This window comes from Vigna angularis, chromosome 1 (genome assembly GCF_016808095.1).
Source record: "Vigna angularis cultivar LongXiaoDou No.4 chromosome 1, ASM1680809v1, whole genome shotgun sequence".
NCBI classification, from domain to species: domain Eukaryota; kingdom Viridiplantae; phylum Streptophyta; class Magnoliopsida; order Fabales; family Fabaceae; genus Vigna; species Vigna angularis.
In genome coordinates this window covers 26,072,223-26,085,360 of record NC_068970.1, presented here as the reverse complement: position 1 = coordinate 26,085,360, position 13,138 = coordinate 26,072,223, and the positions used below count along the sequence as shown (strand labels likewise).

Below are 13,138 nucleotides of genomic sequence, written 5' to 3'. Positions count from 1 at the left end.
TGAATTAATAAGTTGTTTTCATATAAAATGTTAATGAAAGTTTCATTTATGGGTTAAATATGTTTTTTTGTCCCTTAACTTTAAGTAAAAAATTGAAAATAATTTATCTTCAAAATTTTGGTCCAATTTAGTTCTTCAACTTTATAAATGTGTGGATTTAGTTTTTCTAATTATTGTTAAGTTTATTTGAGGTTTCAAACATGTTTTATAATTACAATTGAGTTGCTTACACTGTTTAACATATTTCCACCTTCATGTTAAATAAGAAACGTATTTGAAACATCATATAAACTTAATAAATTCTTTTTAAAAAAATTAAATTCATATTATAAAAATAAAAACTAAATTAGTTCAAAGTTTCAGCAATTTCAATTTTCAAAAAGTTAAGAAATGTTGCAATCTATTAATTTATTTAGTATATAAATAACCAGAGGTTTTATTAAATATTTTTCATGTAAGTAGGAGCAGAGTTTTTAATTAAGCATCTGAATTGATGAACAATACGAAATCCATGACATAAAACAAAACGGAAAAGCGACAAATTCTTAACTGCGAGTAAAGCAAGGATGCCTGCAAATTCAGAACTGCAAACCTTAATTAACTGTTGTTAATGAAGGAAGCAATTCGTTGGAGCAAGGAGACAGCGCTGTCACAATCTGGATCGAACAAATGAAAGACGTGACCTTCTCCTTTTGCCTCCATCACCTCAGCAACACCTTGCCACTCAATCTTCTCCAGCAACTCCTTGTAATACCAACCCCTATCCTTCAGCAAATCAGTCTCAGCAACACAAATCAGCTCTCTTTTCGAGGCCAGCTTCCCCAGATTCGGATCCTTAGCCGGGTTCAACAACGGGTCGTCGGATCCTGTCGAGGCAGGGCAAGTGAAACTCCACAAATTATCCACCATGGGAACTTGGTCGAGCTTTTGGACCTCAGAACCGATTCGCTCCACGCCCCAAAAATAAGGATGAACCAGCACAATCCCTTGGAGGTTGATACCCGGAAGGCCGTGGATTCCGACGCGTAGAGCCATGTGGTGTGCGATGTTTGCTCCCGCACTATCCCCAGCGAAGAACACATTCCCGAAATCAGCGTAGCGATTGAGGCACTCCACAGGGCCGTTTCCGTTACAATGGGAGGCCACCCATTGGAGCGAAGACCAGGAATCTTGGTGAGCGATGGGAACGGGGTGTTCAGGGGCTCTTCTGTAGTGAACGGAGACGGCAACGATGTGGGCCTTGGAAACAAGTGAGTTGAGGAATTTATGGTAAGGTGGAGAGTATGGTGTTTCTATGCAGAACCCCCCACCGTGGAAGTAGACGAGGAGGGGGAGCTTTTGGCTTTGATCGCTTAGTTTCGGAGTGAAGATCCTGGCTGATACGTCGTCGTCTTTTGAGATTACGAAGTCATTGGATAGGACATTTGTTGCGGAATCGATGCCCGGCGGAACGACGTCGCAGCCTGAAATTCTCTCGGCGCGACCGTCTTTGTAGATTTTTAGAAAGGGTGTTAAATCGAGGGCTACTTCGCTGCTGGAATCCATGGCAGAAAGAAGGCGATACTGAAGAAACTGAGTTGGGCTGGAGAAGAAGGGTAGGTATAATATAACAGCGGATTGAATATGAGTACCGAATAGCGTCCACATAAAGTCTTAACTCATTCACTCCCTCAACTAATCTCTATAGACCAACCAGGTATAATGTACAAGTCAATTAAATTATCAATTAACTAATTAATTGTTAATTAAGGTCTTTTAATAATTTATAATAAATAATATATTATAATTTCCTATACCATAATGATAAATTTATTAATCATTTATTTTATTCCGTCTTTAATTTATTTATTGAAAGTGTAAAATTCTATAAATACTTGATAATATTAGAATTTTATTTATGAAAAAGTATACCCTGAGAAGTTGTATTGGTAGAAACATTTGACACTAGTGAGGTTATGACAAGCTTTAAACTTGATTCATTTCTATAGAGACAATATTTTATATAATGTCTTTATTGGTTAACAGGTGTTTAATTAGTTATAAGGGATACTATTTACTTTATATGCGATGATGAAGTTTTCTAACGAGGACAAAGTTATATATGCTAATAATTGAATTGTGTATTAAATTTTAGGTTTAATAGTCAATTTTGTTTTCAGTTTCGTTGACAAATCTCAATTTAGTCTCTTATTTTAAAAGTGTTTGAAATGGATCTTCACTTTTAAAATTTTGAGTCAAATTAGTCCCTTCCGTTAAATATAAACAAACGGCGTTAAGGATTTGATGATTTGGTAGAAAATAGTGCTAATATATTATTTTATAAATATATTTGTGCTGATGTGTTAGTGAATTAGAAGTTGACTGTGAAAGAGTAAAGATTGACGTGGAAAATATTGTGCTTCCCAGGGGCTTGCGGTTGAGAAACCATCCTTCTAAGCCAGTTCGAGCTCGTCTTCAATGGCACCGCTTCATACTGGTCCACCGGGAACTAGAGCAATGGGACATTCGTCAACATCCCAGAGATGACCATCCCTTACCTTCACGCCTTTCACTTCGTCGCGTCATTCTCCCCCGTCACAAATGAATATGATTACTATTTGTTATAGAAGTTCAATCATTTTTTGTCTTGTGTAGCCTGACTTCTGGAAAGAACCTGCAGATGTTGTCAAGAGAGCTTACAGTAAAACTGATTCTAATATTTTAGAGATGTCGGGTGAATTAGGTAGAGGAGGTTCAACTGCAGTTACAGCCAACATTGGGGATTCCAGGGTTGTCTTATGCAAGAAGGGTGTGGCCAAACAATTATCAGTGGATCATGAGCCAAACACGGAGCATGAAGATATAAAAAATAGAGGTCGAGAATATAAATGTTATCTATAAATCATTAAACAAGTAACATAATAAGAAAAAGGAAAAATGTTATCTAACAGAGTTACCACTACTCTGTAGATTTGATTTCCATAACCTCAAATATTCAATTGAAGAGGAAAATGTTATTCTCTTAATTCTACACGGAAAGCAAATCCAGACCAATACATAATATAATAAATCTTGAAACGGAAAAAAAAAAAGAGATAGGATATAGTAAAATTTTTGAGTTGAGTGGAAGAAGGAGAAGAGTGACGGTGATGTTTCGAATCTCGATCAGAGTTACAGTGATTGCAAGGCAGCAACGAAGGCGATGCCACCGGTGATTCTGATTGGTATCGACGGTGATGCTATCGGAGGCTGAAGTGAAGCAGAGGAATTAGGGCTCAGGACGAGTTACGATTTGTGTTTGCGATTCGAAGAGGAGAAACATGTGATTTGCTCCGCAAGACGGCGGCGTTGTCACCGACAGCGTTTACTCAAAATCAGAACCTAATGGTAGCGACAACTGCGTCATCAAGTGCGCACAGAGGGAGGAACACTGTAGTGGTTGGCGGTGTCTTTGGCAACGATCGGTGCCGCCAGCGACAGTTTTGATCGTCCAGAGGAGGGCACGACAGCGTTGGTCATGCGGAGGGCAGAGCTGCCGCTAATGAAGGTGGAGAAGAGCTGAAAAAGAAATAAAAAAGAAGCCCTAGAGGGCTTGGGCCTCGCCTAGAAAATATCAAGTGCACCTCTAAATTTCATCTTTGCACTCATTCACTAACACGTCAGCATAAATATATCTATAAAATAACATGTCTTCTGCCAAATCATCAAACCCTTAACGCTATTTGTTTCTATTTAACTGAAGGGACTAATTTGACTCAAAATTTTAAAAATGAGGATCCATTTCAAACACTTTTAAAACGAGGGACTAGATTGAGATTTGTCAACGAAATTGGGGACAAAATTGGCTATTAAACCTAAATTTTAAAAAAAATCAAAATTTTATTTGATGATATCAGGAAGACATATGTTTTTTAAATGGAGACGATTTGTCAAAAAAAATTCTATAAACACTAGTTTTTAAAAGATTTCCTTTTAGAATAATTTTTATAACAAAATTTTAACCGAGTTTAAAGAAAAGAAAGGATTTACGCCAAATATATTTACATTAATTAGTCTAGATTATGTTTATTTTTTGACCAAATAATTATGTTTCATTCATATATAACATACTATTATTTGAAACTTAGTCACTTTTAACTAGATAAATTACATGGATTGAGCTTGCTGAAACTCTATTATAGTGATGCATTATTATGTGATTTGGTTTGAATATATGTTGTGTGATATTAGAAGAGACTTGTTATGATTGCTTGTTGAATTATGCTTAATTCTTTATGATTGATGGATGATAGGTTGTTGTTTTGGTTGATCAATTAGTTGTTGAACTTTAGTTTGACAATAAGTTAAAGAAATGACTGGCTTTTGGTATAAAATTTTGGGTTTTAATCGATGAAACTTTAGAGGAGTTGATTTAGGAGGGAACCTGATGTTTGGAGTCTATTTTGTGTAAACTAGGACTTGGTTAGCCATTTAGTTCATTAAAATTTTATCTAAAATATGTGAAATCTGCTATATGAGTTATTGATTTGGTTTTGAATTAGAGAATAAGGGATTCTGAATCAATTGAGCGAATTGGTGTTCAATCTAACATCAAAACCTATTTTAGAACTATCCATTGAGTCAAAAATACCAATTTGGTCATATGAATATGTCCCTAGTTCCCCAATTCGTAAAAATAAAGTTGTTGGCTTCTGGTGTAGCGTTGAGTGACTTTGGTATGGCGTTGAACGACACTTTTGGGTGTTGAGCGCTGCTAAGAACAGTGAGCCACATGTTTTTGGGCACTAAGCGGTATTCTAAGGCGCTGAGCGGTAATTTTCCCTAGAAGTCTAGACCTTTTTTCCGTATAATTCGCTAGGTGAGAGGTCTGATTCGCTAGGTGAGGGATTGAGCGTTGGGCGCTCACTATTTTGTAGTAGTGTTTTTTTCTATGTTTTTCTAATTCTTGATTTGTCATGGATTGATGTAAATTGATTTGGTACATGTTTATTTTGTAGTTGGAATGGATAATAGTACTCATGTATGAGTGATTTCCAAATGAAATGGAAAGTGTGAATTAAGTATGTTGTGAAAGGGATTCCTGAGGGAAATCCTTATTGTTGTTCTGTAGTGTGATGTATTGAAGTAGGGACTCCAAGATTGAGGGATGATTCTGACGGTCTTAATACCTATCCAATTACAAGTAGAGAAGGGTGGAGTATGTTGTGGAAAGTAGCAGGACTGGTTAACCTTGGTGTGTGGTAGTTTGATGGAGTGGTAGTTTGATGTGGGTGAGTTGTTTCACCACACACAAGGTCGGTCCCCCATGAGTTTGACACCGATACATGTATTTGGATGGTCAAAGTTTAGAGTTTATATGTTTATTTTGTATTGTTTGATTTGAAAATTTATTGATATCCGGGTGGAGTTTTTTTTTCACTTTAGCTTACCCTTCTTTCTTTCTTTATGTGTGTTGTTTTCTCTTTGGCAAAGATCATCTTAATGGTGTGAATAGAGTAGGATGTCTCTAGTGAGCATGTGCTAATTAGTGGTAGAGTTGAGGCTTAGAATCAGATGTTTTGTAGTTTTTTTTTTATAAACTATAATACACTTTTGGTTCAGTATAGTATATCTTCTTGTAGTGTAGGATCGTGTATATAATTTGCTATTATATGTTATATTTGGATAATTGTAATAGTAATTTATATGTTTTCTTTGAGTTAAATTTTTTTATTATTAAAAATATGTAATGGATCTTACAGTAGTTGAACACTATGAAAAATTAGGATGTTACATAAAAACTCTCTATTATTAATAAAAAATTAGACTTGAATTCACAATCCAATTATAAAATTTTATTAATAATAGAGATTTTTAAGATATCAATATCTTTTTAGTTTATAAAATAATATTTAAGTTAATCAATGTAATAACTAATTATTTTTGGTTGCAAAATTAATTGTTATTTAATGATTTTCTTATAATAGTTAGTTTTTAATCACTGAACAAAATATAATACAACTTTAAAAGTATATTTTGTTGGGTAGATTTTTTATAAGGTTTTAATGAGATATATTCTTGAAATAAAATACAACTTTTTAGAAATATCTTCAAGTCACACATCAAATTCATACTATCCAAACTATTCGAACACTACATCATCCAAATCATTCAAGGGAAACAATTAAAATATTTAGAGTTATTATATGCAATTAAGTTATTACAAACCATTAAAAACTTATGAACTTATCCATTACGAGGTTCAAATATTCATTAATCCGTTGTCAGTTAAAATCCTTTTATTTACTTATCGCCAATAATATCATGATCTCTCATAAGATTATAAAAAATTTATTGATTTTTATTTTATTTTATTATAAATACATGACAATAGCACGAAAAATATTCACTCATTATTCAATATTCTAGTACACTTTTTATTCACGAGTCACCTCACCACCCTCATCCTGCACCTCCAAAAAAAATTATAATTCCAAATGTGCTCTTTCACAGTTAACGAGGAGAGAGAAATTTTTTTTTTTAAAAAGATTAATAAAATTTGAAACCCTATTTTACTCATCTTCTTCCCTTGCCGCAACTCACTCCCTGCCGCATCTCACTAATACCCTAGATCTACACCCCCTCCTTCCTCCCTCTTTTTCTCTCCGTCCTATCTGGCATCCGCTGCTTTGCTCGCGTTCGTCTGACGTCCAGGTTAGTAGCTTCCATCATGTAATATATTTGTTTATTGGTTGGATTCGTGGGTAGTGAATGGGTTCGTGGGTCGTGATCGGATCGGAGCTCGTTGGAGGTGCACGCCGCAGTTGGAAGTGCGGCAAGGATCAGAGCCGCAGTTGGAAGTGCGGCTCGCTGGAGGTGCACGCCGCATTTGGAAGTGCGACAAGTATCAGAGCCGCAGTTGGAAGTGCGGCTCGCTGGAGGTGCACGCCGCAGTTCGATATGCGGCAAACGTACAGAACCGGACTTCGATATGCGGCAAAAAATGGCGTTTTTCAGAGTTTTTTGAATTAAATATAGATAATTTTTTAATTAAATATAGATAATATATGTAATCTGCAATTTGACACTGTTTCTTTGAATTTGAATTGAATCTGTGGTTTGATCTGTTCGTGTTGTTGCCTATTTTTTTTGAATTCTTTATATTTTTTTTGAAATGTTTTCTTATTGAATTGAATCTGTGGTTTGATTTGTTCGTGTTGTTGCCTTTTTTTTTTTTAATTCTTTATATTTTTTTTGAAATGTTTTCTTATTGAATTGTTTTTTATTTACGCTATATCTAGAAGATATTAATGTAAAATAATTTTTTTATACTAGTAGATACTAATTTAAAATGGTTACTGACACTATACACAGTAAATACTAATGTAGTAGATACTAATATGTAGTAAATACTAATGTGAATCAGTAGACAGTAATGTAAAATGGGCTTTTTATACTAGTTAAAAAGATTTTTTTTATACTAGGTATCAAAATAATATAGAAATATAAAGTATTTATGTGGTGACTCTCTTATTTTCGTATATTTAATTTTATTTCATTTTTTTAATTTTTTTTTAATTAAAATAATAATTAAATTGTTTATTGAAATAAATAATAAGTATTAATTTGGAATTTTTTGTAATAATTTAATTATTATATATGTAATTTTTTTAGATTTTTATATTATTTTTTATTTGTTTGAATATTTTTTATTACATTATTAATTATTTTTTTGTATATAATATGTTAATAATATAATTGGTTAATAGATATGGTTAAAACTAGAGGTGGATATCATGGTGAGGCTTCATCCTCTCATAGTGAGCCATCAGATGAAAGAAGACGACCTACGGCATCTGCTCGTAGAAGACGAGTAGAAGAATATCGCGTGGACGTTATTCATGAGCATGATAATGAGGAGCAGGAAGAGTTATTACAGCATGGACATAGTCAGGATGATTACGTTGAAGAGGAGGATATTCAGCAGCAGCATGACTGTAATCAACAAGAACATGAAGGTGAAGGTGAAGATGAAGATGAAGACGAAGCTGAAGATGATGGATTCCCAGGAGGTCCACATGACACCTCCTTACTTACTCATTATACCCAGCATGTTGCATTTGCAATATGGCAAGGCCGGGTTAGTCATCAATCTAAATTTTAATTGTTTAATAAATGTTACATTTTTTTTATATAATTATGTTTGTATTCAGGATCGAAGGGGGATAAAGGTTGTCACCCATGGCAAAAAATTGAAGCATTTTGGAATGTATCATGAGGCCATTGAGCCTTATATCTCCATGTCGGGGTTGGGTTGTTTAGTAAACCTCTCATACGAGTATGCCGATCATGGATTGATCGTTGCCCTTTCGGAGAGGTGGCACATAGAGACTAATACTTTCCACCTACCAATAGGTGAGATGACCGTCACATTAGATGACGTTATGAATTTGCTCCACCTACCCATCATGGGACAATTTTGTGAGGTTGAGGAGTTAGAGTATGATGAGGCTCGATCTCATATCATGGAGCTGCTTGGTGTGGACCACGATAAAGCTTCAGCTGAGATGAAACAGTCACGTGGTCCAAAAGTTAGGCTCAGCTGGCTACGCGAGGTCTACCAGGAGTGCATCCAGCAGGAGCGTTGGGAGTGTGCTGCTCGGGCGTACTTGTTGCATTAAGAAAACAATATTAAAAGAATTGACTAAGTGCACTGAATCGGGATGTGTCCAAAACAAGTCACTTACCACGTCAGAATCGTCCAAACATCTACTTCTCTGGATGTATTTGTCTCTATCTAACAACATCATCAACTGCTGCATTTCCGTTCTAGACCCTCTCAAAGATCGTTTGTACGTGTACCTCGCATTATATATTTGCTTTATCGTTGTCACGTTATCTTCATTATGTTCTTTCAGAGTCAAAAGAATATTTGACGGCTTTACTTGACTATTAGTCATGTCCACAAGAATTGATTGTTCAGCCGCATTTAACCTACCCGCGAAAGGATGACGACCAAAGTCTCTGCTAATTCATGGTTGTGATAGCCGCACATAACCTTCAACACCCAATCATCTCCTTTAGGTTTACCCCTCAACCTAAACAGACACTCACATTTTCTTGTGCCAGATAAACTAGGTTGAACATCTGCCTTATACTTCCTATACTTCCCGCTTCTTTCACAGCCTAACAAAATAAATGTCTTTCTACCAGCTTCACCAGTTGCTGTGTCAGATCTTATAGTGACGACAACAAATCCAAGATCAAATGCAATCTTTCGAACCCATTGAATTAAATCGGCGCGTGTTGGGAATATTTTATCAGTGGAAAATTGATCTGAATAATCACCCTCACCCACTTCTTTTAAACAATAAGAAAATTCCGATATAAAATCAGAATTTATTTCAGAATCCAAATATGGATAGTTATCCATCTCATATAATTAAATATGACCTACAATAAATATTAAAATTTAAAAATTTATTAAATTACAAATAAAAAATTCAAAAACACTCTCTAATAAAAAATTCATATAACCTAAATATTATTAAAAATTCATATAACCTAAATACACTCCCTAATCACTCCGTAATGACTAACCATAATCCATGAAAAAAAAATTTAAAATAAATAATCATAACATAAAACAATAAATTTAAATTAAAAATAATAACAAAAACATAAAAAAAAATAAAAAAACATGTAAAAAAAAAAAGAAAAAGGATTGCAGGAATTTAACTAAAAAAAAATAAACAAAAAAAAAAACCATGCATAAAAAAAAAATTAAAATTACATATCACTAACCGCACTTCAAAGTGCGGCTACAAAATGAAAAACGCACTTCGAAGTGCGGCGGCTACAAAATGATAAACGCACTTCGAAGTGCGGCGCGATTACCAGATTCACTACTGTCTTCTTCCTCTCTCACTCACGCTCACATATATAAATCTCCCAAAACCTAAACACTATGACCACCACCCCACCCCAGCATTGTACTAATATAATTAAAAAAACATTAAATAAAAAATTTGCATCAAACAAACAAGAAAAAATTAAACAAAAGCATGCAAAAAAAAAATAAAAAAACATATATCACAACGCACTTCAAAGTGCGGCACCCTAAATTAAAAACGCACTTCGAAGTGCGGTGGAGTCTTTCCGCACCTCGAAGTGCGGTTGCGTACCTTCGCCGGCGCAGAGTCTTCTTCCTCTTCCTCCTGCTGCTGTATCTCCAAATCTTACAATCCAGTAAACCATAAATTACTTTACAATCCAGTAAACCATAAATTACTTGCTTGTTATTACTTGCTACAGTAAAAAAAACCATGAACAGTGCACGCACCTAAGGCAACTCAGGGTTTATAAAGAAGGAATATTTTTGTGCTTGTGGTTGGGAGTTAGAAAAATGGTTGGGGGTTAAAAAAAGTTTAATTTATTAATTACCGTTTTGACTTTTAATTAAATGAAGGGTAAATAGGTAAATTTGGGGGTGCAGGATGAGGTGAGGGAGGTGTAGGAAGATTCACTCTTTATTCACCTATGCAAAAGTCTTCCTCACTTTAAGTTGTCAAACCACCAACTTCATCCTATATTTCTCTCTAGCTCTCTCCTACTTGATTAAGGTTAAAATTAAAATAAAAGAATCAGTCCACGTGTTGTGAACCAAAACGACGGTCGATTTGAACCAGAAAAGATTTGGATTCACATGCAGAAACAAGTTCACACAGACCCCACTCACCAAAAGTCGTCCATGACTGGTGAAACCATTTAGAATTTGTGGTTTTTGTGGATTTTTAGCTCGTTAAAATTGATATGACGCATTGATTTGATTTTAAGGTGAATTATTTAAGAAATTGTAATTTGACATCTGTCGGAAAATTTGTCATTTTTTGAATACAAATGTGGTTTTTATTTTTTGAATTAAAAAAGTCTTGTATGATAAATATAATATTTTTAAATTTTTTTAAAATTACAGTTGACGATAAATACAACTTTTGTTTTTTATTTGTTATATTGATTTTTGCAAGATAAATAAGACTTTTGCTTTTCTTTTTAAATTTATCAATTTTAATTATTTCTAGAAACTATTCTAAACTGATAAATTTTCTGAAATTCATCACATTTTCAATGATGCTATTTATGCAAAGAGGGAATGGTACCATTTAAAAAAAATTAATAAAATCTATTATATCAAACATAACTTTTTTCATGATTAAAAAAAGTTTTACTCATTTTTATGAAACGCGACATTTCTTAATACAAAATAATTTTTTTAATAAATATTTATTCATTCATAATAAAATTGAAGTTTATCTCACTCTAATAATATCTAATTAAATTATGAGAGTAAAGTTTTTTAAATGTTTCTTCTTTGTCAAGTGATGCTCTTTAGGAGAAGAGGGAATAATGCTATCATATAAAACACAACAATCTGAGTCACAACAATATATAAAACAGAACCATCTAAATCCCTTTGTCATATGAGGACCTAAAATTGACTAGAATTAAGGTAGCTCCAAACACTTTCTTCAATAGTACGTAACAAGAATGACAGCAATGATATAGAATTAATTCAATAAATAAAAAGAAAAGTTAGAGATTTAATACGTATTTTGGTCCCTCTTTTCGTAGGGTCTGTTCAAAATGGTCTTCCTTTTTTTCAAAAGTTCACTAACATCCTACTTTTCGCAAAAACGATGCACGTTAGTCCTTTTTGGTTACAGCGTTAAAAAGACTAACAGCACAGCTGCCCAGCTGGCACAAAACTGATGAGCTGTACATTTTTCGTTGAGGTGGCACTGTGAATTGGTGATTCATCCTGAAAGCAAAGGATTCATGGTTGTTTTTCCCAAATTAAAAATCAAAGTTAGGGTTGTTGGTGATAAACTCCACCTAAAATCAGTCGTCACTCTCCATCGAGCTCTCTCCACCGCCATCGCGCCACCATCACTGTCTTCATCTCTACTAAAGCGTGTGGGGATTTCTCTTTCCCCAGTTTCTTTGGCGCCTTCCACCATTTTTATGTGCCAATATCACCAATTCAGCACTGTTCAAGCACTATCAACGCCGCTGCCAGAGGTCTGTGAACACTTCTATCGTCGTTCCTCTCGTCTTTACTCGAGTCTAATCATTTTCTACGAATGTGACACCAAACCTTTGCTTGGGTTTTTCTTTTTGCAGCGTCGCTGCCATTGGCGCACCTGGTCAGCACTGGGATTGCAACGGGAAACATCACTAGGAACCACCATTGACAAAGCCGCTGAGTCTATTGTTTCATTTCCCCTTTCAATCTTATTGACCGTACTTCACTAGTTTGAATTTGGTTTTGTATGGTATTGGTTGGCGGATCGGTGCGTGGGAGAAAAGTGGTGATGATGGAGGCAGATGTGTTCTCCACTAGAAGAAGATGGGAGATGGAAGATGCAAATTATATGTTCTGGATCCAATGATTTGTGTAGGCCAAGAATTGGTGAAAAAATGAGAATAGAAGAAGAAGAAGGAGTTTTCTTAAGGTGCTGGAGATGATTTCCAGTGTAGGACGAATGAGGTTGGTGAGGGTGAATACGAGTTGTGTGTGATGGAGGAAAAATAGGTTATTGGTGTTGATAGAGAATGGAGAGGGATTGGGCGGAGAAGGTTATCCAGTAACTGAGTGGGTTCCCCCTGTGAGAGTTTGGCTTGGCGATTGGAAAATGGTAAGAATGGGCGATGAAGGTTGGGGTTCGAAGATGGATTTTTGTGTGTTGATCTGTTATAGCGTGTACGAGAGGGAGGCCGAGGATTCTTGAAGGTGAAGGTCTGATGTTGAGGAGTGGAGAGAGAGAGTGATGGGAGCTGTTACAGGGATGGGTGATGAAGGTGTCCCCTTAGGTGGCCGTAGCGGTGGCCGTAGCGGTGACAGTGGCGGTGGTGGCCGTAGTGATGACAGTGGCGGTGGCCCTGCTGCAACTTCAAGTGCCTACCTATTACGTCATTTTTAATTTTTTAAAATATTTAACAGTGCAACGTGTCACGTATTCATCAAACATAACAGCTCACTCAGATTTGGCCACAGTGGCATCAGCACCGTTAAGTTTTTAACGGCGTTCACGAAAAGGACCGAATTGAACATTTTTAAACAAAATATGGGACCTTACTGAACTTTTTCAAAAAGTGGGACCATTTTGAACAAAAACCCCAA

General features: G+C 35.2%; 3 protein-coding genes across 3 annotated transcripts; 1 reads left to right on the top strand and 2 right to left on the bottom strand.

Moving 5' to 3' along the window:
- Positions 1 to 407: 407 nt before the first annotated feature.
- LOC108333180 (probable carboxylesterase 2) lies at positions 408 to 1,658 on the bottom strand. The gene has a single exon (XM_017568547.2). The coding sequence runs from the start codon at positions 1,645 to 1,647 to the stop codon at positions 598 to 600; it is 1,050 nt and encodes a 349-aa protein (XP_017424036.1). The 5' UTR covers positions 1,648 to 1,658; the 3' UTR covers positions 408 to 597.
- Positions 1,659 to 6,729: 5,071 nt separating this feature from the next.
- Positions 6,730 to 8,639, top strand: LOC128193954 (uncharacterized). Its single transcript, XM_052868166.1, has 3 exons — positions 6,730 to 6,976; positions 7,728 to 8,098; positions 8,172 to 8,639. Exons 1-3 carry the CDS (start codon positions 6,730 to 6,732, stop codon positions 8,637 to 8,639), a joined length of 1,086 nt encoding a protein of 361 aa, XP_052724126.1.
- Positions 8,640 to 8,947: 308 nt separating this feature from the next.
- On the bottom strand, positions 8,948 to 9,391 carry LOC128193936 (uncharacterized). Its single transcript, XM_052868140.1, has one exon. The coding sequence runs from the start codon at positions 9,389 to 9,391 to the stop codon at positions 8,948 to 8,950; it is 444 nt and encodes a 147-aa protein (XP_052724100.1).
- Between the last annotated feature and the right edge of the window lie 3,747 nt (positions 9,392 to 13,138).

Excerpts from the sequence above, each read along its gene's own strand:
- LOC108333180 (XM_017568547.2), bottom strand. The coding sequence starts at position 1,647 with ATGTGGACGCTATTCGGTACTCATATTCAATCCGCTGTTATATTATAC.
- LOC128193954 (XM_052868166.1), top strand. The coding sequence starts at position 6,730 with ATGGGTTCGTGGGTCGTGATCGGATCGGAGCTCGTTGGAGGTGCACGC. Across the intron at positions 6,977-7,727 it reads AAAAAATGGCGTTTTTCAGA|ATATGGTTAAAACTAGAGGT; the intron begins GTTTTTTGAATT and ends ATTGGTTAATAG. Across the intron at positions 8,099-8,171 it reads TTGCAATATGGCAAGGCCGG|GATCGAAGGGGGATAAAGGT; the intron begins GTTAGTCATCAA and ends GTTTGTATTCAG.
- LOC128193936 (XM_052868140.1), bottom strand. The coding sequence starts at position 9,391 with ATGGATAACTATCCATATTTGGATTCTGAAATAAATTCTGATTTTATA.